The sequence below is a fragment of the Mauremys mutica genome, chromosome 2, assembly GCF_020497125.1.
Source record: "Mauremys mutica isolate MM-2020 ecotype Southern chromosome 2, ASM2049712v1, whole genome shotgun sequence".
In the NCBI taxonomy this organism is placed as follows: domain Eukaryota; kingdom Metazoa; phylum Chordata; order Testudines; family Geoemydidae; genus Mauremys; species Mauremys mutica.
This window is the reverse complement of record NC_059073.1, coordinates 50,968,328-50,995,075: the sequence shown is the minus strand read 5'-3', so window position 1 is coordinate 50,995,075 and position 26,748 is coordinate 50,968,328. Positions and strand designations below refer to the sequence as shown.

General features: G+C 43.9%; 1 protein-coding gene across 4 annotated transcripts in view; it reads left to right on the top strand.

Moving 5' to 3' along the window:
* The window catches only part of LOC123365439 (carbonic anhydrase 3-like), an 82,482-nt gene that overhangs the window by 19,364 nt on the left and 36,370 nt on the right, over positions 1-26,748 (top strand). For 3 of the 4 annotated variants that reach the window (XM_045008296.1, XM_045008298.1, XM_045008295.1), the window contains one exon: positions 25,871-26,068. In XM_045008296.1, coding sequence (XP_044864231.1) covers positions 25,871-26,068 — 198 coding nt within the window. Of the gene's footprint in view, positions 1-24,789; positions 25,023-25,870; positions 26,069-26,748 lie in introns of those variants that run through there. The other variant, XM_045008297.1, reaches the window with a different exon arrangement.

The window sequence follows — 26,748 nt, the reverse complement described above, 5'->3', positions numbered from 1 at the left end:
TGCCTAGGAGCCCCAGTCATGGACCCAGATCCCACTGTGCTAGGTGCTGAACAAACACAGAACAAAAAGATAGATTGTGAGCTTTTCAGGGAGGTACCAAGTATAAGACAAGAGATGACAGATAGATGGGGGACTACAGGGAAACAAGATAATATTGGTCAGAATGATAACCAGTGGTATCAACATATCAGTAACCATTGTCAAGGTTTTTTGTAGGCATCACAGCAAAGACGAGTTTTAAGGAGCTTTGTGGGTATGCAGTGAGCTCCTCCCAACAATGAGGAGCAGCATAGGAAAAAGCACAATGGTGCTGTTTTAAAAATTTAACAAGGGGGCAAAGGAGGCTGGCATTATTGGCTGATTGGAGGTGGGAGCTGAAAGCTCAATAATGAATGAAAGGTGATAGGTAGGATTGGGATAGACCATGAAGGTCCTTGAAAGTAAAGACATGAAGCTTATGTTTAATATGATAGACAAGGAAAAGCCAGTGGAGAGATTTGAAGAGGGGAGACAAGAGCCTATGTGACAGATTAGGAGAATGGTTTTTGCAACAGCATTCTGAATGGATATCAGTGGGGCAAGGTTGCCTTTGTCAAAGATGGAGAGGACTTTGCAGAAACTGAGACAGGAGATTAAAAGAGCTTGGACAAGAGTTTTAGCTGTGTGGATGGATAGGAAATGCCATATGACAGAGATAGTATACAGAAAGAATCAACAAGTTTAGACATATCCCAGATGTGAGGACCTAAAGAGCGGTCTGAGTCAAAGAGGATGCCCAGGTTATAGGTCTGAGTGACTGGCAGGATGGTGGTGTTGTCCACAGTGAGCAAGAAGAGATGTAGCTAGAGGGTTTGGGGGGAAAGATTCAGAGCTCTGTTTTAGCTGTGAGCTTGAGTTGACTGCTAGACATCCACGAGATGTCAGAGAGACAGGCTGAGGTTTTAGTTTGGACAGCAGGAGACAGGTCTGGTGTAGAAAGATGCATATGCACGTCATCAGCACAGAAATAGTAGCTGAATTTTCATTTGCGGATAAGATTACCCAGAGATAAAGTATAAAAGGAAAAGAGAAGGGGACCAGGGACAGAGCCCTGTGGAATACTCATAGAAAATTGGAGGGGGGAAAGGAGCCTCTAAAGCAGTGTTTTTTTCAATGACCAGTCTGTGGACTGGTGGTGATCCGTGAGATCTCCCTTACCAGGGATTGGCTTGATGCCTTCCTAAACTGTGCATCACACAGGTTGCAAAACAGTGGTCTAAAGGACATGCTGAAAGAGCAATTAGAGATGCATTGGTCTCCTGAATCTGGAGATAAACACTTTCAAGCTACATCTTAGGGTCACTCGTGCAATATACTTTTTATTTGTTTGTTTGGGTGTTTGCAAAGAAAGACATTTTGGTTTATGGTTATTTTCCTAAATCGTACTCTGAGAAGAACACTTAGTTGTTTTTGCTTGAAGACCTGATAGCCTGACATTTTCCAATATTTAGCAGTGCTTTATTAATGACATCTGTTTGCAAGCTAGACATAGTGAGAAAATGTGCTTAATATGAGCATAGGAAATAGTACCCTCAGTAATATTTGTTGTAAAGGCTTTTGAACTACCTATGACAAAGGGAGGGATAGCTTAGTGGTTTGCACATTGGCCTGCTAAACCCAGCATTGTGAGCTCAATCCTTGAGGGGGCCATTTAGGGATCTGGGGCAAAAATCTGTCAGGTACTTGGTCCTGCTGTAAAGGCAGCAGAGTGGACTCAATGACCTTTTCAAGGTCCCTTCCAGTTCTATGAGATAGGTATATCTCCATATTTAAAAAAAAGAAATTCTACTTAGGCAATGCAAAGATTTCTACTGAATACTATAGAAAGAAAAGTGATCATTATTACAGCATCCATGTTCTCCAGAATAATAGCAGTTTCATCATTTTAGCTTTATTTTCATTGAGTGTTCCAAACTGCTTGATAAGGTTATACAGTTATTTGGTGTTAAGTGATGAAGGCTGGAATGTCATTGCCTTGGTAATGCTGTTCAAGCTGCTCAGTGCTTCTGTCCTTGGAGCTCCAATGTTATCAGTACTAGCAGATAATACAGTCTGCTAATTCAGCAGACCTTGATGTTACTCCTAAAGAAAGACCACAGGCATGGTTCAGTGACAAAGTCACTCGGCTAGGTTTATTGTCCTGAAGGCACAGTACTAGAATCCCATAGGAGCTACAGGTACACTAACACGTGAGTGCCCAGTAGCAAGGAATGGCTCAGTCAGCAATGGGAGTTTCTGATGTCCCTTGGCCGCACAAAGGAATAAGGGGAGGTACCCTGACATTTATAGACTGAAACACACAACTTATATATCACCTTGTGTGTTTCATAACATCTGTTTATTACTTCCCCTTGTTCCTGATCTCAGACACAACATCCCTATTCATGGTTCTGTCAAACCATCATATCTTGTACTAGATAGAGTTTCTGTTCCAGCCTTCTGGAATATATTTACGTAATTATCTAGTGTATTATTATTTTGCCAAGGCCAGGCTTACTCTGGTTCATAGACTTTGGTTCAGGCCTCAGGTCTTGCAAGAGGCCCAGTGCTCCAGGATTTCTCTCTCTACTACGCTCGGATATAGTGAGGTGTAATGAATTGAGGTTATATCTGTACAATGTATGAATTCTGACTGGTATTGTGAAGTTCTATTATGAACACTTGCTGTATCATGAGTGCCTATATGTATGTGGATCTGCCATTGCTGACCAGTCCTGCAGGAGATGCAAACCAGACAGAAACAGTGGGAAATCCTTAAGGTTAGCAATGACACTTAAATCTCAAAGTTAAGCAAAACAAACAACTACATCCTTTATAAAAAACAAACCAGTTTAGCTTATTCCTCTGAAGAGTGGGGAAAGTAGGAACAGTGGAAAGTTACCAGGAGAACAAAGGAGGCCAGATAACCAGGCAGCATTTAAATAAGGAAACCCACAGGAAAAAAACATGAAGCAAGAGGGAGTAAGGTCACAGAAGCTAGGAAAAGGGCTTTGTCATGGGGTACACTCACAGCTAGGGCACTGCCTCCTGGTTGCTCTGGAGATTAGCTCCTCCCAGGTCTGATGCCCCTTCTGTTGATCATTCTTCCACCCTCCCATCTCTCTGCAAGTCTTGCCATTCACTGCCCAGATTCTGCCACTTGCCCAGTGGCTGGTAAGGGAATCCAGGTCTGCTCTCTACTCCAGGTTCTAGCTCTGGGACCCTCTGATCAGCAGCCAATATCTGCAATGTCCCACCTTGCTGCAATTTCCTCAAGCCTTTACCTACTCTGCCTTTCTCAGGCTTTCACTGCACCCTGTGCTTCTGGATAAACCCTTCATTCAGGGCCTGGATTTCCTGAGGTTTCTATTCCCTCTTTGGGTTCCCTTTCTAACATCCAGAAAGTGGCTTCCGGGTCCCTCATTCCAGCCTTCTGCTGACAGCATCCTGGGTTTATACTAGCCTCAGGAGGGCTCCATCATCATTCTGGGGTTATTTAGGCCACCTAATTCCCCTCATCTTTGGCCTATCAGGTTAATTGGCCCCTTCTCAACTGCATTAACCCCTTCTAGGTTAGTGTGGCGTGAACACCCCATCACAGGCTCCAGAAGAGAGAGGTCACCAGCATGTAGCCCCCTTTCCTGAGTGCAGATGACCCCAAGGATTGTGGACAACCCAAGGGAATCAATCCCACTGAATGCCCTGGGATGGTGAGGAAACTGAAGCGGAAATATGCATGTAGTGTTTATAGTTTTATATCATCTGTAGCCTCCTGTGCTTTACATGACTAAGTATAAAAGATCATAAAGGTATTACACTGTCCAAAGTGTTTGTGTTGACTGCTTTACCACTACTGTGTGCCGCTGAGAGGGTTAAACTGTAAACCAGAAGCTTCAGACCTTTTGGGTGGAGTTCTGGGAAAGGGGGCTGGAGTTAAACAACTGGGGTAATCTCAGGGGTCAGCACTGGTCCTGGGACTAAGGGCAAGTAGGCTGAGGAGCCCCATTTCCAAGAAGGGATAACAGATTGAGAACCAATGCCCAAGAAATGTGCCAGAAAGACCTGTGCTGCAACTGCTGAGGATGCAGAAATGTAACACGCCCCAGGGATCCAGAGCACAGAGGTGTGGCTTCCCCTCCCAGCAGTCATAGTGGGTGGCCAGGACAGGGCGCTTGCTAGGATCTGTGACATGAGGATTTGAAGATTATTTCATTTAATTATTTGTTTCCTCTTCCCTCATACTAATTCTTGGTATATTATGCGCAGCTGATGGTTGTGTGATTGAGAAGTCATGGGCTGTGCATCCTATTCCCTTATGCTGCTGAAGTTTGCTTCCAAACTTCAGGTTCTTTTTTTGGTACCAGAGCCAGTTATTTTCTCAGCTACAGTTTTATAGTGGGTGTTATCCTAGCCTCATTAAAGTCAATGGCAAAACTTCCAGAGACTTCAGTGGAGCCAAGATTTTACCCTCTGACACTTAGTATTCTTTGGATGATCTTCCAGCCTTTGTCAGGTAGTCTGCCTTTTAAAAAAAGAAGTGTCTGGTTGCACTCTATATCCTGAATGTTGAAACAGGAAGCAGAACTAACATGTTCTTACTATTCTCACCTAATTTAGGGTCCCCCCTTTGTATTTACATTATTTCAGTTCAGCTGATGCTTTACCTTCCTTTTGAGGGAACAAATGCCCATTTTACAGTGGAGGAAACCTAGGGGAGCTCTCTGGTTCCCTATAAAATAAACAGTAGAGAATTGAGAGATGAAGGCAGGTGATTCATAATGGGAGCACATGGAAGGGCTAGATGTCTCAAAATGTAATGTTCTTGGAAAGGGGCTTAATTTCTCACAACATTAACTCGTGATGGCATGTCTCAAAGGTGGCAGGTTTATAGGGGATGGCTTTCTGAAAGCAGGAGTTAGGAGCTGTCTGGATAACTCAAAGGAGGAGGATTCCTGGAGATCAGTTAAGGGCAAATATCTCATGTGCATGCCTGGGGTGTCAGATGTTACATGTGGGAGGGGCTGTCTTATGGACTGGAGGAATGTATGGTGTGGGGGACTCTTATGGGGTGCTCATTGAGGGACACTCGCCTCAGAGGGACAATGTACAGGGAGTGTCCCCTAGAAGGAGAGTTTAGGGGATCATCACTGACTTGTCTCTAGAGAGAGTGGGAAGAGCCAGCCACCAGCAGCCTCCCCTTAAATATCTTAGGTAGAGCAGAACCTGGTGGTCTGCATCACTTTACATGTATCTTGTTTGATTTTTGTTGTGATACTGTCTGACTTACTTGGAGTTCCTTTGCCTTCCATTTACTAAAGTGTTTGGAAAAGGTAAAGGTTTCTAAATTCCTGTATCAGTAGATATGCTGCAAAGTAAGACTTTTTCCATATTTCCATGTGGAGAATGTCATCATTGGTGTGTTTTGATAGACGCTCTGGTTCCATATCTTATTAGTCTTTTGGGCCTTACCTGAATGTTTCTATTGTTTGGTTTGAACTGTTCTCAGATATTAGTATATTAATGTCAGATGGAAATATTCAAGGTCAATACATGACATAAAGTTTTTCTTTAGTAGAAAAGAGATGCCAATCTGCTGGAATTTCAGAAGAGACATGTTAGGAGTTTATTAAAGCAACCGGCTTAAGTCAGATTTTCATTCTTGGATTATTTGGAGTCAGGCTATGCCAGAGTGCATAAGTAGATAGCTCAGGTTGGATTTTCATTCTTGAATTGAGATTTGGATTTCAGCGTGCATATCATTCACACAAATTCCTGTGCAAAAACTCTAGTAACATACTAGAGATTATGCAGTTCAGTGCACCAAATCTGGAAGCTGTACTTTAAATGGAGAGAGAGCTTTTACTGTAGAAGTCTCATATGTATTAATTGATTCATTGATTCAATATATGCATTGATATGGATTTATTTATTATGTTCATCTTGTCAGGTTTCCACAGGGAAAACTGTTTTGTTTTGCCTCTTAGGGTATGCCTACATTGCAGAGTGTACCCATGTCCAGCTCCCATGCATGTAAATCTGTGCTTGTTAGCCTGCCTGATAATGTTCACATAGTAGAGCCGCACATGTCCCAGACCTGTGTAGCTGCATCCACAATGGCACTATGTTGACACGTTTAGTGCTAGGATTTCTGGAGGCGTATCCCAAGGTTAATTTTCAGAATGGAAAGACTGGTTTCTTCTCCAGGCCCAGTGGAGGAATTCCCTCTATCTGTGCAAAAGGAGATTTTTTTTCAGCATTTGCAGACTGAACAGCATATCCATGAGTGGAGATGACTAGTGAGCTACAGAGGCAGCATTGTAAGTTTGCCCTGCCCAGGAATCTGACCAACGTTCTAGAGTTTCTCCTTCATGAAAAATATTAAAGCATCACTACCCAGGAGGGGAAAATTTGAGGGAACATTAACAGGACACTGAACTAGGATGTAGAGGCTTGCTAGAAGTAGAACAGAGCCCATCACCTTCCTCCCCTCCAGATTGGATAACGTGCATAGACAGGGGGCCAGGACACTGCTGTCCCCAAGAAACTTTTCCATTCTATTACAGCCACTGGCACTTATAATCCAGACTGTCTTGGAAACTGCTGCAATGCTAACAGTGACTTAACTCTATACCAGCACACTGGGAGTAGAATATGGTGAAAGATGGACTCATGATTGCTAATCTTATAATTCTGGTTATTTTTTCTATCAGTAAGAGTACAATTAGTAAAAATCACTAGTTTCTTTAAATCCCCCTCTACACACACACCCCACACCTACACCCACACCCGTGGATCCATCTTGGATCCCATGTGGTGGTGGTGAGGCAATGGCAGGGCTTCTGTCCTCAACAGAAGCTAAATCCAACTCCCTGCATATAATATCCTTCCTAAGAAAAATTGTATTGATTATAGCCTCGAAATCCCTCCCACTTATGCTGCAATTTCCAACATCACAATAAAGATGGCAGATGCCATTTACCAGGCTCTAAATTCTGCTGTGGTACTGCTTCCTTTTCTGGATGCTCCAAGTGCCCACCCCTAAACAGATATTTGGATCCCCTAGCTGATCCAGCCACATGGCTTGGTGTGAGGCCAATTCCCGCACCATGCTCTATTCCACCTTCTAATCTTGCAACTCTGGCCCCTCTGCATCCAGGCTGTCTGCTGGCACTGTCCCCATCCCCTCAGCCTCCTGTCTGAAAAATATACTGGCATCACTCAAGAGATGGTCATGGAGAACTATGGGCTTTGTTTTTGGGATAGTGGCGAGTGCCCAGCTGAATTCTTCATAGTACAGCCATATAGTGGGGAGTTGCCAGACTAGCCAGTCCCAACCTTTGCCTTGCAGTAGGCAGACTGGATGTAGGACTGCACTGCACAGTATCCGATTTATCCCCAGCACCACGAGTCTTTTGAAGATCTTTTCATATAAGTGCAGGTTTATGGTGCTTCTTCCAAAATCAGCCCCTGCAGTTCTCACTAGAGGGTAATCAGAACCCTGGTGTGTTCCTCTGGCTAGCTGGTAGAATGCAGGTGGACATTTTTTGTTTGTCTGAGCTGAGTTTAGCTGTGTTGAAAATGGAACAGGCCATGTGCAATGAAGGGTTAAATGCTGACCAGCTGTACATACATCAACAGGTAGTTTGCAGTGCATAGGAGGCCAGTGGGAAGTTAGTACATAGAAGGCAGGAAGATATAGGTTGTGGAAATTGTGGGATAGCAGCGACAGGCTATCCAAACACTCTCAGCATTCAGCTTTAGATGAATCCTCGCTGCAAAATGGAAGGGCTCGAATGCATGCTGAAGCACCATGCACACTTTATCTCGAACTCTAGCTGAGTGCACCAGTCCATTTTCCTTTTGAGCCTAGGCATACATTTTAGGACTTTATGTGTGGGTGGTTGGGGAGGTTGGGCTAAAAAAACATGTTAGGACATACAGCAAGCTTGCAGTGCAGACATAACCAAAGTTACTGATATTAAATAAACTCTGCAGTGTATTTTTTCATGTTGGTTTGCCTTTCATTGAGTAAATATTAAGTCTTGTAGGTGGTAGGCTGGTTACTGAGCCATAGCGTAACTGATGGGATTTTTGCAGGTCAATTGGTGTGTACAATACCGGCAAATTCAGTGGTGAGCTGGAGCCGGTTCCCACCAGTTCCCAAGAACTGGTTGCTAAAATTAGACCTCCGTGGAGAACTGGTTGTTAAAGGGCCAGGGGATAGGCAAAGAACTCCGGTTGGCAGGCCGGACCATCCTGTTCCCAGGATTCCCAGCTGGGAAGGCTGAGGTTCCCCTGGCCCCTCCCCCATTTCCTCCCAGCTGCAGCGTGACCAGCCACCGGCACCAGCTGGGCAGCTCAGCTGAGCTCCTGAGTCGTCCTGCTGCTTTGAGCTGCAGGCAAGGTAAGGGGGCGGGCTGCAAGCTCCCGGGCCACTGGGTGGGAGGCAATTTTCCCCAGGCCCTGCAGGGGCCCCCGGCCCCACGAATGTCTCCCCCCACCCTGGCCCCTCCCCCACTTCCCCCCCCTTAAATCAGAACCTTTTATAGGGGACCGGTTGTTAAGATTTTGGCAGCTCATCACTGCCGGCAATACATTGCTATACTGTACACCTACTGAAATACAGAGGGAAGTGAAAAGTATTTCTACTCTGTGTGTGCTAGATTCTTATGTTTGACAAAAATGTGGCTCAAAAGGCAGATCTCAGTGTTGTACAGGCTGTAAAACTTGCTCCCTTATACTGCTCTTTCTACTTTGGCAGATCTTCCTATAAAGATCTGGCTGCTAATGGGGTTTCCATCCATGCCTACCATGTTTTCCATATCATTGCATGCATCTCAGTGAAAGGCATTTGCCAATGTTGCTCTTTAGCTGTGACATCCCACCTAGGCTATGGCATTCCTCAGTCAAAGCACAGAGTGACATGCCTTTCTCTCGCTGCCAGGCATGCTACGTGCTACATACCACAAACTGTTGCAGTCCCTCTCATATTTTATATAATCAATTTCCATGCAGTTCTCTTTTCTCACAGGCTATTAAATGAAATGAAGATTATTTTATATTTATATTTGCAATTATATAGAAAAGAATTATGTTTTGATTATTTATAAGGATATTGGGTGGTCTTCTGCACTGTGGTGTAGCCATTTTGCACCATGTTTCCAGTGCCATCACCAGCCTTATGCTGGAACCTTGCTCACCAGGCTTCAAGTCATGCCCAAGGTTATTTCCCTCATGGTTGGACACAATATTAATCAGTTTTGTTTAAGGAAGACTTCCATTCCCTCAAAGTACTCAATTTGCAAAGCCTTTAAGAAGTGCACTCAAAAATCTAGAGAGTACAAGGAAAGACTTTTTTCTGAAGGAGAAGTCTGAGACATCAGTTAGATTCTGACACGCCACAGCTACAAGGATTTTCTATGTCTGTGCTTAAACCCTGCCCTGGAGACAAGCGAGTTAACTCTGAGCTCTATACCCCAAGACGTCTTCTTGCAAGAGCTCTGAAGCTCAGCAGTTAGAGCAGTCAGATACCTCTCCTGCTCATGGAAATAAGGACCATTCTTCCAGAAATATGTCTTGACAATGGTCCCCCTTCTCAATACTGTTTAAAAAGAAGGTGAAATCACAGGTACCAAGGGGTCTGCTTAAGGCAACATTGGGCAGATCAGTGTCGAGAATAGATGCGGCACAGGAGAGACCAATCGCCACACCAGCTTTACATTCAAAGAGGTATAGACGCCAACTCCGTGGGTGCTTCAATCCTGGATCAGATCAGCTTATCCAAACAGCCACAGTATGAACCAATGAGTAACGATCCCTCGGGCGATCCTTTTGTCCCTTTGCTGCTGGCTAGTTCCGAACAGTGTTTGCAAAAGTGTGTCTTTCAATCTAATGTCTTCCACCAAGACATTGGTCACCAGTGCATCCAGAAAGGGCTGGGGTGCACAGCTGCAGATCCATTCGTTCATGTAAATGTTCTAGAACTGAGGATGATTCACCTGGCTTGCAAATCATTCCCTCCTCATTTAAAGAGCCAAGCAGTACAGATTTTGATTAGGAGTTCTACAGCAATGTATTACATAAACAGGCAAGAGGGAGCAAGATCAAACCTCCTTTGTCAAGAGGCCATTTTACTGTAGGAATAGCATATTTTTCACCATATAAACTCAATTGATTTATATCTTCCAAGGGAATCAAACACCCTTGTTAGAGCAATTAAGCAGAAGGAATTCAACTTCTCACAAATGGTCGGTAAAGGATGCAGTACTAACGGGTATTCAGAACATGGGTTTTTCCAACAGAAAGCTCTCCCACTTCTCCAGACATAATCTCTCAGGATTCCAGGCACATGCTCCATCCAGACCCAATGCCTCTTCATCTGACAGCATGGAGACTCTCTGGTTAATGTCAATAGATGGTGTTCTGTTGAGGTCCAGAGGATCCTTGTGGAACATAGAAAACCTTTGGCCAGGAGAACATACACAGCTAAGTGGAAGTGTGTAGTTGTGACTCTCACCTCCAGAGTGCCTCCTCATGTCCTGGTGTGATGTTGAAGAGTTTCCCTCAGGCTAGAGCCCCCTTTAGTTGTTCTGGTGCCACAATGATCCATTGTACATGGCTTAGTCCTCTGGCCAGGTCACTGCACAGTCCATTCCCCTTCTAGGGGTTAACAGAAAAGTACAGAAACCAGGAATCTCAATCTAATTCCCTTCAAACCCATCTCCTGGTGTTTCTCTGGCACTTGCTGTTTTTGGCTGCAAGACTTTTGCCAACTCCCTTCAGCTGAACACTGTTTCCAATTACCTTCCAGTCTGGAGGGTTCAGCAGACCAGGCCTGCCTGGCTTTGAGGGAGGATGCAGCTTTTAGGCTATTCCCCTTCTCTCAGCTCCTTCCTAACTGGTTGCCCCACCCTCTCTGCAAGGCTCCTGACCCCCAGGTCCTTAAAGGTACAGTAACAAGTTTCCCTCTCCCAGCACTATTCTTTCTTGGAGCCGCTTCCTCCCTATCCTTATCCCCTTTATGGTCTCTATATATCTTCTTTTTGGACCTTTTGAACCTTTAAAGGACCAAATCAGGTGCTGGGGTGGGCTGACCACTAGGTGCTACTGCCCTTGATGACAGACTATCCCGTCACAAAGCTTTTCTTATGGACAAAGGAGCAGCAAGTTGATCCTCTCCAGTCACCTTTTCCATTAATTCCAGACTATCTACTTTCATTAAAACAACTGGTCCTGTCACTTAGATCTGTTAAAGGTCACCCACCTACAATTCTGGCCTTTTAGCCTCCTGTTCAGGGTTCCTCAGTGTTTTTTCCCATTGAACGTCAAAAAGTTTCTCAAGGGGCTACTGCAGATGTTTTCATTGGTAAGAGAAATACCACCTTTGTGGAACTTGAACTTAGGCATTGCAACACTGAAAAACCTGGGCCTAACTGATTTAGGAGACTAAATTTGATTTTCAAAAGGAGTGCCTAAATCCCATTCACTGTCATCACAAACCAAGTCCAAATTAGCCCCAATCAAATGGACTTGTGGAAAGGTCTATGCAGACAGTAAAGAACCTTATGAAGAAGAATTTTGACAGTGGGGGGTGATTTTGTATAAGGTGTTACTGGTTTACCAAAGTACATCCTTGGAGAATGGCTTTTCTCCTGCTCAGCTGTTAATGGGAAGAAGGATCATATCTAATTTACCAGTTACTGATAACCTGCTGAAATCTCATAAAACCTTATGGAAGATGAAAGAAAAGCAGAAATATTATTTTGACAAAAGGGTCCATGGTCTCCCATCTCTTAACCCAGGTGATACAGTGTGCCTGAGGAATCATACCTCTAATGCTTGGGGATAAAGGAGTACCATTAAAGAACAGCTGCATCCAAGGTTTCATGTAGTCCTGACAGAGCAGGCGGGATCTACAAGTAATCCCAGAAAGTCACAACACATTGACAGTAGATGTGGATTCTGGCATTTCCCATCTGACCCTTTATCATCAATGCATAAAGGAGAAACTGTCAAGGAACAAGAGAACAACTCAGACTCTGATGAAAGACTGATACCAAGAAGATCAGAATGGGAGCTTAAACGTCCTGAAAGACTCCTAGAGACTTGCTAACCTGCCTGGAGAAGGGGTATTTGAGGTAAATGAGTGATAAAGACTTACTGGATAGTGATGTGCTGGTAACTTCTTCTCTCTAGGTAGCTGACACATTGGGTTTATGGAAATACACTACATGGGTTGAGAATTTAATGTGTGTGTTTAGTTAGTTGTTTGCTGTTTATATATGTATGTATATAAGAGTTAATTTGCTCTTCTTTAAGAGGGAAGATGTAGAGCTATATTTGTAGAAGATTATAATTTAGAGACACTCCCTCAAGGGACAGTATTATGAACATAAGAATGTGCCCTCGAGGCAGGGGTTGGGAACACTGTATGCAGCAACTCTCTACAGAAGATCTCCAGTTTGTTTTAAAGTTTTATTCCTTTCTCATTCACTGGTTTGTTATTTAATGAACCCTGAGATGGTTACAGATTCCACAACCCACCCTCCATCCCTGCCGCTCAAACTCTTCATGGGACTCCAGGCGATGAAGGAACTGAGCAGTGGGTAGAGTCACTCTGCCGTTTATGACTTTGGAAGGAAGTGAGAGGGCCTGAAAGGCCTATGTGCAACCTCTACTGGACTCTGCTGATAAAACTTCCAAATTCCTGTACAGGGGGTGTGAGTGCACCATGAGTGGGATTCACATACACAGAACTTCTTGAACAGTTACTATAAGGTAAGCAATTGCATTTTCCCTATGTCATGTCACCAGTATTTGGAATATTTTAATGAAGTAAGTCTTTTAACTAAAAATTGGGGTGCAAATTTATTGACTTGTTAACTCATGTTTTCATTTTATCATCAATATACTGACTATTCTGCAGTAATTATGCAAAGATGGGTTATAAGAAACGAAATATGCCATTTATTCAGCATACACTTTATCTAGCTGTGCTCAGCTGATACTGTTTTTGTTTGTTTTTTTGTTTTGTTAACCTCACCAACATTCTTTAGACATAATCAGTAACAATGGTGTTGAAATTTGTTCTTTGCTCTATTTGATTACTTTGAGCATTTCCTCTCCTAGTTCCACTTTCCTGCTTCCTGTCCAATTTTGTCATCTTAGGAAATTTGATCTTTCTGATGAAACAGATGTTTATCTGTTATCAAAGTCCATCTGTTACAGTACGATCAGTCAGTGTTACTGCATGCAGATATGCTCCTAGGGGACTGAGCATAGCTTTCTGATTCAGGCACTGGCCTGGGACTCAGGGATCTGGGATTGGCAGGGGTGCTAGAACAATGTGTATAGTGGGGGTGCTGAAAGCCATTGAACCAAACAGTAAACCCTGTATATAATGGAAACCACTTCAAGCCAGGGAGTGCAGCAGCACCCCCCACACTCAGAGTTCCAGCACCTATGGGAATGGTTCCCATTCTCTCACAGACTTCCTGGGTAACCATGGGCAAATCATGGAGAGTGGGATTTTTGAAACCACATAAATCCCATTAGGTACTTCTGAAAATCCCACCCTTAAACTTTCTGGGATAGATTCCCAAAGACCTCAGGTGTGATGATGCTCATCACTGTCATGCCTAACTTTTTAGTGCTGATAACATCCCTGGGATTCACAAAGCTTGAGTTAGGCACTTAGGCTCCCTATACAGTGGATGGGAAGAGAGACATTGATGGTTGGGATGGGCTCAGTTATTGCAGGATAGTGTGGGGGGAGAGGTTCATTTACGCAAATACTTAGAAGTTCTTAAGTCACTGGGCAATGAACCAAAATGAGCTTGTTATGCTCTAATTTTTGCAATTTCTGGGAACTGCCCTCTTAGTGCACTGAATTAAACATTGGAGAGGTTCAACACAATAAATAAATTGCCTAACAATTTACAGCTGTGTTGCAGCATTTATCTTCTGCTTAAGCTTTCAAGTTTGGTCATTTCTTAAACAATCAGTAATAGCTGCTGGAGTAACTTAATTTCAAGACTAGCAGCAAATGTTTGCCCCAAGAAAAAGTGGAAGTAGACATGTTAGGTCTTGGATCAACAAATCAGCATTAACAAGTTTCTGGTTGAAAAGGTCTTTTACTGACAACATTTGAAGAAGGGATTTTAGGAATACAGCCAAAAACATTTTATGACTATTTCAGTCCAATTAAAGGTATTGAATCCTTTACTTTGCCCATGTAATTTCATGATGAAAGGGAAAGGCAACAGACTATTAAAAAGAGCCATGCAGTGCAAGACAACTTGCTGATTGTGACTGATTCCACATAATATTTTTACTGATCCAACATTTGTCACTTAGCTGTGAACCTAGTTTGTTTGTGCAATAGAATCAGGTAAAGTTCATGGAAAAGTTAAAATCTCAAAGGTTTTCCTGTGGTTTGTAGGAATTCTTAATGGAATAGATTGCTCAAACCTTAATTTAAAAAAATGTAATGAAAGAAAACAAATCAATAAGGAATTTTTTCTTTGCAGTAAAAATCTTTCCCTCCATAAATGGCTTTAGTAAGTGTTCTTTTTCTTTATGAAGTAAATTATATGTACCTTTGAGCTTCTGCTAAGCAAGTCTGCTAGAGCTGTCTGTTTATGACTAAAAAACTATGAGCTGCTCCAAATGGAATTTGATGATCTCATAAATGTTGCTGTCTTTCAGTACATGAGGAAGAAACTATTTCTGAGAGATTAATGTCTGTGCTAAGATTTATGAATTAAAATTGCAATGGGTCAATTTTATGTGCAAGTGCTAAAAACAAAAGTGAGATTAAATGATAGTACATAATAAAGGATAAGATGATATGAGTGATTCCTCTTTGAAACCTCTGTTTTAATGCTGAGTTTTCTAAATCATTGCCTAATTTTTTCTTAATCTTATTCTGCTAAAGGAACAGAGGGGGACTGAGATTCTTTAGAAGACACTCTGACAGTGAGTGGAGCTTTCTAGCTCAATGGTGACTGGAGCTGAGGCTTCCTAATGTCCCTAAATCATGTGACATTTTCATAATAGGAATCACCAAAGCAATATAAATTCTCAGCAAACAACCAAACCCCAGTAATGTGAAATGTACGAAGTCATGGTAACAATTCATTTATATCAGAAAGGCACCTATCCCTTACTTTTCAATAAAAGATTATATGAGGACCCCAAGATTTTTGCTTGTGCATAATCTGAGTGAGATATTGGGATGAATTTATTCAGACATACTATCTCATGTTAAAAATCTTTACAGGCTGCAATCTGACCCTTAAACCTGGCTGAACAATGTTTTTATAGCCTCTTACTCATGTTCTCAGTCAAACATTTGGTGTGGGAAGCTTCTGAGGCCAGAGATGAAAGGATCTGAGCAACTGTTCTGCTGGGGCTCATTTCTGATCCCCATGAAAAAGAGTGAGTAACTTGGATTATTAAACAGATCTTTGTGTTCTATAAGTTCAACATAACTTACATATGCTCCTTTTGTTTGTTTTGGAAGATGTGTGCACAGATCTGACTATGAATAGGGCTTCCATGTCTGTGCTACTGCCAAATACAATCATTATTAAACCCATACCTCTGAACATACATGGGCTTCTAAGTAGGCATTTTTATGTCTACCCTGTAGCTTGCTTTGGCTGACAAATCCAGGATGAGCTTCCTCGCTCTTTTCTTCACTGGCTCTACCACAGTCCTCAGACTAACAGTAATTAGCATTACATGAGAAAGATATCTGTTCAGAGTGTAAACAGCATATGTGTGAGAAGGAAATACACCCTTCCAGCATTGATTTCCTAAATGACAATATGCCTTGCCCTCTTGCATTGTAACTGTTATTGTACTTGTCCAAATTAGACTGCTGGCTCTTGCATTAGGGACCTTGTCTTTCATGTGTCTGTAAAGTGGGGTGTTATTTATGATAATGATGTTAGGATATTTACATTATGAAGGAGAGAGAGAAAATATAGACGTGATAGTCTGCTAATCAATCAATGACTTAGTGCTAATTCCTGGTTCCCAGAACAAAGTCTGAGTTAAGGGATTTATCCAGAGGAGCTATGTAAGGGTTGATAGGAATGGAATCCTCCTCCACTGTCTGGTTGTGGGCTGTGAAACATGAGCACACCATTAGAAGTATATGGATTATAGCAGTCCCCAGACCCACTGACCAACACCAATAACAACAGAGAAGTTCTGGCAAATGGATCCTCATAGTTGCAGTCCCACTCTTCTGGATGTGGATTCCCTCTGAGTAGCTTCTTCACAGCTTGTCCCTTCACTCCTTATTCAGCAGAACCATGGCAGTTCTCATACTTTTTGGTGACTGTGCACCTGTGAAAGATAGGGAGGGAGCAGGATTTGGTCCATAGAACTGAAAGTATATGGATTAAAAATATATTGGCATATAAACATCTATTCCCACAATCCATTCTAATAAAGAGGTGTCAGACCTAGGATGATCATGCATGCTCACCATGACAAACATGTGAGTAAAATAGATGGTGAGTTGGGACCCTTATTAAGATTTATGAAGGGAGATTTTTTTCATTAGTTTCAGCCTTTGCATGTGTGTGTTTTGGTACCCAGCCTTAGTATTTGGTGCTAATGAGTAGTAAAAAATATTGGTCTTTACTACCCATCTGAAGTTTTTTCCAAACTGTTCAGGTCCCCTGTAGTTTTCTGTTCTGAGATGAGTGAATATTCACCTTAAACTGTACAATTCAAGGTCAGCATGAGACTTAAAGCTGTACCCTAGTAGAGAAGAGGTACCCGTCTGTTGGAATTTCAGAGCAGACACGTCCTGAGTTTATAAAAGCAAACAGCTTAGGTCAGATTTTCATTCTTGGATTATGCTGAATCAGTCTGTGCCAAAGTGCATAAAAGCAGATAGCTCAGATTTTCATTCTTGAATTGAGATTTGGATTTCAGAGGGCGTGCCATGTGACGGAGTCCCAATGACAAAACTGTTAGTCAGATTAGGGGGTTGTCTGTGTTAAATTTCCATGTTGTTTTTAAGGACAGAAATTGGCCTGTAATGTTTTTTGAACTGCTCCTATGATTGCTTGAACTTTATACCTTAATTCTGCTACGTGAAATACTTTAAATTAAACTTCAAATACCTAACCCAATGTTTTGTATTTGTCTCTCACTCCTCAATTTTTGCTACTACCTATAGTAGAAAGACAGAGCAGAGGAGAGTGGTTATAGCAAAGGGCTAGGAACCATCAAACAAGACTGGAACAAGTCTCCTAACCTGTTTTTCCCATCAGGAAATTGAGATAATAATACATACCTACTTTTGTAATGCTCTTTGGAGAGGCACTTTGGTCCAGTGGTACCGGAGTGGTAAACAGGAGGCCTGGATTGTATTCCCAGCTGTGTCAATGAATATCTAACCTTGGGCAAGACTTGTGCCTTTGTTTCTCCTCCCATTCTTTGTCAATCTTGTCTATTTAGAATGTGAAGCCTTTGAGGAAGAGACAGTCTCTTAGTATGTGTTTGCGTCTAGCATAACGGGGTCTGGTTTTATTTGGAGCCTTTAGGTCAGGGGTGGCTAAATTGCTGATCACAAGCTGCATGTAGAAAGTGCAGTTCACAGAGGCACCCCCCATTATCTACCAGATTGTGCAGAAGTAGTTCTGGGCTTCTGCCCTGCAGCAGGGTGGTTGACTGGTGCCTGCTGAGAGTGGGGAGGCACAATTTAAAAGTCCAACCCCTGCAACAGCTTGAGTCATGCCCCCCCAAGCACCCCTCCCTGTTACCCTCAGTGACCCCTCCCTGCAGCTCCCAGGCATTAGCTCTGCATGGAGAAGCAGCGGCAAACAGCTGGGAGCTGCAGGGAGGGGCCGCTGCTTTAGCTCCATGGGGAGAGGCAGCAACAAAAGCAGCAGCTCTTTCTATAGCTCCCAGCTGTTTGCCACTGCCTCTCCCCACGGCTTCAACTCCCAGCTTGCTGGCTCCAGCAGCTGCTGTGCAGGGACGGGGCCCGACAGTACTATGTGACTGAGCAAGGCCAGCAAACCCTGGCAAAAATCTGGAGGGGGGGAGTCACATGACTCTTTGTGCCCCACCATGCCTTACCTCTGCTCTGTCCAGTGGGGAGGGGCGGTCTTGGGGCTTCAGCCCCACAGGATGCACCTGCCAGGGCTTGGGGCTTCAGTAGGAGTGGGGCTGAAGCCCTGAGCCCCAGCAGGCACACCCCAGCTCTCAAACTTCTGAAGATTGTCGTATGCGGCTCGGAGGGTCACTAAGTTTGACCACTCCTGCTTTAGGTCCTCCAGCAATACACAAAATCAATAATTCTGGAATGAAACATGCCATGTAAAAACAACGAGGAGTCCTTGTGGCACTTTAGAGACTAACACATTTATTTGGGCATAAGCTTTTGTGGGCTAGAACCCACTTCATCAGATGCAAGGAGTGGAAAATACAGTAGCAGGTATATAGACATAGTACATGAAAAGATGGGAATTGCCTTACCAAGTGAGGGATCAGTCTAACGAGACAATTCAATTAACAGTAGATACCAAGGGAGGAAAAATCACTTTTGTAGTTGTAATGAGGGTGACCCATTTCAAACAGTTGACAAGAAGGTCATTATGAAGGAGAGAGAGACAATATAGAAGTGATAGTATGCTAATCAAACAATGACTTAGTGCTAGTTCCTGGTTCCAGTAGGGGGAAATTAGTATGGTCAAATTAGTTTTTGTAATGACCCATCCACTCCCAGTCTTTATTCAAGGCCTAATTTGATGGTGTCCAGTTTGCAAATTAATTCCAGTTCTGCAGTTTCATGTGGGAGTCTGTTTTTGAAGTTCTTTTGTTGAAGAATTGCCACTTTTAAGTCTGTTACTGAGTGACCAGGGAGGTTGAAGTGTTCTCCTACTGGTTTTTTAAGTATCATTCCTGATGTCACATTTGTTACCATTTATTCTTTTGCATAGAGACTGTCTGGTCTGGCCAATGTACATGGCAGAGGGGCATTGCTGGCACGTGATGGCATATATCACATTGGTAGACGTGCAGGTAAACTAGCCTCTGATGGTGTGGCTGATGTGGCCATGTAAGTATAACATGTTGATATTTTGTTTTATAAAAATAAATAATTCTTTAATCAAACATATTCTCATACAATAGGGCCCTTAGATGTGATCCATATTGTGTAGTTCATTGAGCTAAGATTAATTGATTTAAATCAAGGCAATTTAAATCAGCAATTTAAATCAACTTTTCAATTTGTACTTCAGTTGTTCTCTAAAGAAAGGTGTCTTCTCATTGGCTGATATAGCCTTTAAAACATGGGTCCAAATTTGGAAGGGAGCAAAATCATAGTCCAGCATCCTTCTCCACCACCACCTCCTCCTCCTTCCCCTACCAAGAAGCATCAACCACTCGCAGCAGCACTCTGCAGCCCAGAACCACAACCATAATCCTGGCCTGGTGTAGAAGGGAGGCCCTGGGGGCCAAATCTGAGTGGCACTACTACTGCATGCACCAGATTGCAACTCCAGGAGTGGGGAGCTGGGCCCATTCCCATGGGGCAGGAGCTGCCACTATGGGGTGAATGTGGGTTCAGCTCACTCTTCTACCCCACTCCAGGGGCCTCCCCACTGCACTGGGCCCATGACCCATCTAGAATCTTCCCACAACCTGTGGATGGGTCATAACCCACTGCTTGGAAAACACTGTTCTAAGTCATTTAAATGATCTTGAAAAATTTACCTGTTGTCTCCTTCTGTTGTTCTGAGCTCTGTACCTTATTTCTTGCTACACATTATGGTTGGGCAGCTTCCTAATTATTGCATGTCAAGTTTCCTGCCTCTCCCTTGACAAATGGGAGACTTCACCTTTGCTGTGAAGCATTCTGGCTGTAAAGACCATCCACCACTTTTTATTTTTTCCCCTTTTTTGTGTTAGTGTGTTTAGATTGGAAAATCTTTGCGGAAGGGTTCTGATCATGGAGTAGCATCATTCACCTGTTATAAAGCATTGTGGACATGCATGCTATTGTATAAATATGCTCTCCATTAGGCATCTTTTCTTTTTGAAAAATATGCATAACTCTTACTAATTCTCAGACATACACATGTATTCAATGGAAAGTATACTTTGCTCAATATGTAACCATATGCAAAATAAAAATCATGCACAAATAAAGAGTATATGTGCAATACTATTGCTAAGGCATTTTTCCAATGCCCACTGTCAAGACATGATACCTTTTGGGCATCACACTGTTAATGATTCCGTCATATAAGAACAACTGGGCCCTTGAAAGTAGGAGGTAAAATATTTTAAGTAGAAGGTATCATTAAATAGTGTGGCACGCTCTTCTCCACAATATAACTGAGCCAAATAGCTTAGTCAGATTTTCAAAAAGACTAGACTCGTGAATGATTGTAGTTTCTGCTGTTATGCTATCTGAGTTTAGAAAGAATTGTATTTATTTTTATTTGTAAGTACCAATAGAGACCACCTGCCAAACACTAGGTATCATTTAAATATCACGCCATATAAAGCATATTTCAAATGCAAACGTAAAAAGCCAGTACAATCAGCAGAGCCTCAAAGAAATAAATCATCCACATGGGACAACTGAAGAAACAAATCTAAACTCAGGCACATCTATTGAATATAGCTGAGGCAATATGGCACAGGGAAAGAAAGGTCTCCTAGGTAGGCAGATCCCAGGCCATTAGGGATTTAAAGGTTAAAACTGACAGATTAAATTACACCTTGAAGCCAATGGGATCTTGATGCTCCAGTGTAATATGTCAATAAGTGGACAGATGCAGTCTGCACCAATCAGTCTCCAAATGGACTTATTTAACTCTATGTGGAGCTGGATGCTCTTGTCTCTTCTTGAAGTGACAAATGCATGGGTGATGGTAAGGAAGTCTGCATCTGAAGAAAAGGCTGAAACCTTCTGTCTAGATGCTGATTGGGGGTGGGGGGGGGGAAGCTGTCCTGGCCACTGCTACTTTGAGTACTTGAACATCTAAATGCATACTTTCAGTCTAGGGCAAGGATAGGCAACCTATGGCACGCGTGCTGAAGGCGGCACGCGAGTTGATTTTTCAGTGGCACTCACGCTGCCTGGGTCCTGGACACTGGTCCAGGGGGGCTCTGCATTTTAATTTAATTTTAAATGAAGCTTCTTAAATATTTAAAGAATATTTTACTTTACATACAACAAATAGTTTAGTTATATATTATAGCCTTATAGAAAGTCCTTCTAAAAATGTTAAAATGTATTACTGGTACGCCAAACCTTAAATTAGAGTGAATAAATGAAGACTTGGCACACCACTTCTGAAAGGCTGCCGACCCCTGATCTAGGGGTTGATGTGATCTCTGCCATTGCTTGCAGTTGTTCCTCCTAGCTGCCACTATTGTTTATGGCATGGTTTGAAGTGGTTTCCGCTATATGCAGGGTTTGCAGTTTTGTTCAATGGCTTTCAACACCCCTATAATACAAATTGTTCCAGCGCACTGCCCCATGGAGTCATCTGCAGAATGATGCAAGCTAACAAGTATGCTTGGAGTTTACATGCAGTTTGGTGCATGACTCCCTGCTTATTAACTTAGAATTAGCAAAAACAAAACCTGCACTTAAGTGTGGATAAAAATCAATATTTTTAAAAAGATTAAGGGCGTTTGATTTAATAAAAATAAATATTATATGCTGTTTTATGTGCTTAATTGAATTCCAGTTACCATCCTAATGCAACTTGACACTAATCATGAGCAAAAAGTTAATTATCTAGGAAATAAGCAATATATCATTCACCTTTTTCTGACATACTAAAATGTACAATTAATAAGAATCTAAAATTATTAAGCTAAATAATTGCTCAAATAAATGTATATAATTATAGTGTGCCCTGCCAGATAGCAAAAGATGTACCTTATCTAGTGTAAAGGCTCTGTATAGTTGTAAATCAACATGTTGTAATGGTTCTAGCCACCAATGTGAATGCATCTTTATTTAGAAAATAACTAAAGTACAAATGGAAAAGCTGATTAAAATCCACAATTTCAGCTGAGGCTTTCCACTTGATGATTTAAATGAAGGTGATTTAAATCAATCCCTTGATAGCAAGGGTTTTCTTAGTGTGAGCGGTCAGAGACTAGCCCTCTATATTCTATAATGATTTTGCAGTTTAATAAGAATGTCCTGAACAGTAAGTAGCATCTTTAAAAGATCCAAGAATTTGGAAATTCACCACCCTGTGCTCACTTTGTGCAGTCAGGCTCTTTGTGAAGCTAGTGGGAGTGCACCTGCTGAAATTAAGCTGTACAAGTGAGAAATTGATGTGATAGGAAACAATGTGAATTTATGATGTACAATTACATAACTAAAGTCGATGAGCCAAACTCATCCTTGACAGCACTCCAAACCCAAATTTATTCTGAACATAAGGTGTAAAAAGGTATTGCTGAATCCATGTCTCTGTGAGGCATTGTGCCAGTTTGACTCACTCCTACCGTTTGCCATGCAAACTGGCTCTCCAGGAGCCATCACCATACTCTATATAGCTATCTGTCTTAGAGTCATAGAAGATTAGGGTTGGAAGAGACCTCAGGTGGTCATCTAGTCCAATCCCTTGCTCAAAGCAGGACCAACCCCAATTTTCTGCTACCTGAACCCAGAGAGCAGCTGTCAAATGTGTTAAAACAGGAGCAGTGGCACCCTATTTTTTGTGCTAGCAAGAAGAGTTACTATTTTCTTATGTAACCCACACGCCTTCTGGGTGTGGTGGTGTGTCCCATCTAGTGGCACTGAGATCACTTAGCGAGTGTAAGCTTAATGAGTCTACTCTACAGCCTTAGCTAACAGACAGGTAGCTTTTAGCTCATGCACTAAACTCCAGAGGTCTCAAGTTCAATCACCCCCACAGATGATCATGGTCTGTTGGTGTTATACTAACATACAGCAGCTTCTATGTAGTAACTGCACCTTCAGCATAAGCTCAACAGCCAGCTGCAGTCAGATGACAGTGTCAGCATAATGTGATGAATTCAGATGTGGTGCGTTGTTTCAGCCCGGCAAAAGACAATTTATTATTTTATTTATGAGTGGAAACCCCTCAATTTATGCTACCCAGAACATCAAATTAAAAACAAATCCTTTAGTAATGAAAGATTTTCACCATATCTTCTTTGTATGGTGTCTTTGAGGTGTCTGCACTCTCCAGTTAGTAATACTGGGCTTTATGCACTCAGAAATAGGGGCAGAAGGAAGCACTAGCTCTGGTAAGATACCTGTTTCCCCTTTCAAATTTCCTCCAGCATTTCCCCCCTGAAAGTCACTAGGAGGGACAAATTTAGATCCCCCCCCAACTAGTCCCAGTTGGTGTATGCAGTGTTGTTGCAGTGCCAAAACTTGTCCTTCTCATCAACAGAAGTTGGTCCAATAAAAAGATATTACCCCACTAACCTAGTCTCTCCATTCCCATTTTGATGCATTTTTAAAGCCTCATGTTGGAAATTGCTTTTAAAAAATTACGGCATCCTTTAATAATTAGTGATGACCCATGTAATAGTCATTGATAATAAATAGTATTTAGCATGAGCCTAAGAACAAAGGGCAGCACCTTAATGACACAACTCACTTTATTTGCAGTATGTGTTTAAATTGATTGGAATCGCTGAAGTGCAAAGGAGAAGAGTTATTCTTTGTTTGAAATATAAACCACACCCCAACCCCACTGTTAGCTATTTATTCCTGTTCGTAATTCATGTCACATTTGTTTTTAATCCTACTATGCAAACAGGCATTTTTGTGACCACCGTCTACTGCAAGGGAGATAAATGGTTAAATATAAGCTAGTCTCTCTTCCCACACAGGGTATGTGCAATGATTTGTGTAACGCCCCGAAGTAACAAGCAGGGGCGGCTCTAGGTATTTTGCCGCCCCAAGCAGGGCAGGCAGGCTGCCTTCGGCGGCTTACCTGCAGGAGGTCCCCGTCCCGCGGATTCAGTGGCAGGCCTGTGGGAGGTCCCCTGAAGCCAGGGGACCAGCAGACCCTCTGCAGGCATGTTGCCCAAGGCAACCTGCCTGCCGCCCTCCACCGGCAGAGCGCCCCCACGTGGCTTGCGGCCCCAGGCAGCGCTTGGGGCGCTGGTGCCTGGAGCCGCCCCTGGTAACAAGCCAGGAAGATAAATCTTGTCCCGGGCAGTAACCCAGCCAGGGGGGCGATGCACGTCACCGCCAGCGGGCTGAGCCGCCATTCATGACCAGGGTTCTCACCCCCACTTTTTGTAGGGCACATGGACAATGCCAAGTGAAAAATCGATCCGCGGGGTCAGTATGGTCAGCGGGGGCCTTTGGTGTCTCGGCGCTGGGCAGCGCGGAGAGTGTCTGGTTAATGTGTGAACCGCTCAGCATCGGTTGTACCTGCCCCCCCCCGCTCAGACCCACCTCCCGAGTGGGAAAAGGATCAAACAAACCCCTCGTTCAATTACAACTACAGACCAACGATCCCGCGGGGCTGCAGCCCCGAGCCGGGGCAGATGCAGCAGCAGGCTGCACAGGCAGGGAACTAGCTTTGCGGAGGGCGAACCTGCCGCCAGGTACGACCCACTGAGAGCAGGGAAGCGGCGCAGAGCGGGCTGGCGAGCAGGGCCCTCGCTGCGCACAGACCCGCGCCAGGCTGGTCTGATTGCCCGGCTGCTGCCTGGGCCGGCCCGGGAGCCCCCGGGGAAGAGGCGGCGGGTGGGGGCCAACGGGGGAGGGGATCGCGCTCTCCGCCCCCTGCGCGGGCTGCGCGCCAGCAGGAGACACCCTCCGCGTCTCCTCTCACCTCTGCTGGTGTCAACGGGGGCACGGAGTTGGCGGGAGCCTATAAAAGCCCCTGGCGGAGCCGGCGCCACCGTCCTGCAGGAGCGGCCAGAGCAGCCCAGGCACAAAGCGCTGAGACCCCGCGCCGAGAGCATGGCCCAGCAATCCTGTCAGTGGGGCTATGACAGTGACAACGGTGAGTGAGGGGCAGGGCGCCGCAGCGTCCCCTGGGGCGGGAGCCTGCAGCGCTCGCGGCCAGCCCGGTCTGTCCGGCACCGCTTGTCTGGCAGGCGCTGTGAGGAGTGAGGCTGGGCTGGGTGGGGGCTGGCTCCTGGCTCCTGCATCTTCTGCTTCCATGATAATAAATCTGGGCACAACTTTACAGCCCGATCAGCCCGCGTTCCCAGTCCGATCTCCACCCTCACCCGGGAAGTGGATACTGGACAGCTCCTGGGGCGCTGCAATCCAGGTGGCTGCAGCTCCCCGGCTGTAAGGGGCGGTGCAGTCCTATGGCTAAGCAACATGTTCATCTCTAACAACAGTTTCTTAGGGCTGGTCCACACTAAGAAGCGGGGTCGAACTAGGGTACGCAAATTCAGCTACATGAATAGCGTAGCTGAATTCGAAGTACCCTAGTTCGAACTACTCACCCGTCCAGACGCCGTGGAATTGAAGTCCGCGGCTCCAAGGTCGACTCCGCCACCGCCGTTTGCAGTGGTGGAGTACCGGTGTCGACCGCGGCGCTTCCGGAGTTCGAACTATCGCGTCCAGATTAGACGCAATAGTTCAAACTCCGAGAAGTCGAACTCACCGCGTCGACCCGGCAGGTAAGTGTAGACTAGCCCTTAGAAGGAGTCACGGCTAATGCTTCAGATGCCTCCGTCTGAAAACCAAAAGGAGGAAAAATGTCCGCAGTGAATGGCACAGCTGCGAGGCGATGTATGAATGATGTGTATCATTGCTTGTATTTGTATTAAACAGATGTCAACTTTTTATGCCCAAGTGGAAGAGATTTTCGTGACATTTCTTTGCATTTCTTCCTAGGACCTGAGCACTGGCACAAACATTACCCTATTGCCAAAGGAGACAATCAGTCACCTATTGAAATCAATTCCAAAGAGGTCCATTATGACCCCTCACTTCTGCCTTGGTTTGTTGGATATGATCCTGTCGGAGCTAGGACCATAGTGAACAATGGGAGAACCTGCAAAGTTGTGTTTGATGACACTTTCAATAGATCAGGTTAGTCTGGGTTTTACCTGAAGAAATTATACAAATGAATGTTTGCAAAGTTCTTGGAAGACAACATGCTCTATATGCTAATATGCTATATGCAGAAGGGTGTCTGCTCTGGCCCTATGCATACCAACACAGTTGGCCACATTGGGGGTGGTCCAATATCTGCATTTTTCTGGCTCCTGTGCCCCCAATACTCAACACAGCTGGGGCAGGGAGGTTGTGATTTCTCTATCAGCCCCTAGGTACAGTCTCAGGTGAGGATGAGGTGAAAGGGAGGGGTTGCACAGCAGCCACAGAATGTTGTCCTCGGCTGTAGGATGGATTTCACCTCCCCAGCCACAGTGCACACCACCTGCGTGGAGCCCAAATCCTCAGGCTTTCTGTGAGAGGAGTGAATTTCACCAGAAACGCTTTGAGGGCCACAGCTAGAATGCCCGTGTAAATGCAAAATATCATTTTTGAAAAGTGTGATCATACTATTTTGACAAAGAAAAATAGCTAACAATAGACTCCAAATCCTGCTGTCTTTGCTCTGGCAAGACTCCCATTGACATCAGTGAGATTTTTGCCTAAGGACTGCAGGATTAGGTCTATAGTATTTCTGCTAAATGAGTCCTCAAGTACAAAAGGAAAGGGCTGAGAAACTTCAGTTTAAAATGCAGCAAAGAGTCCTGTGGCATCTT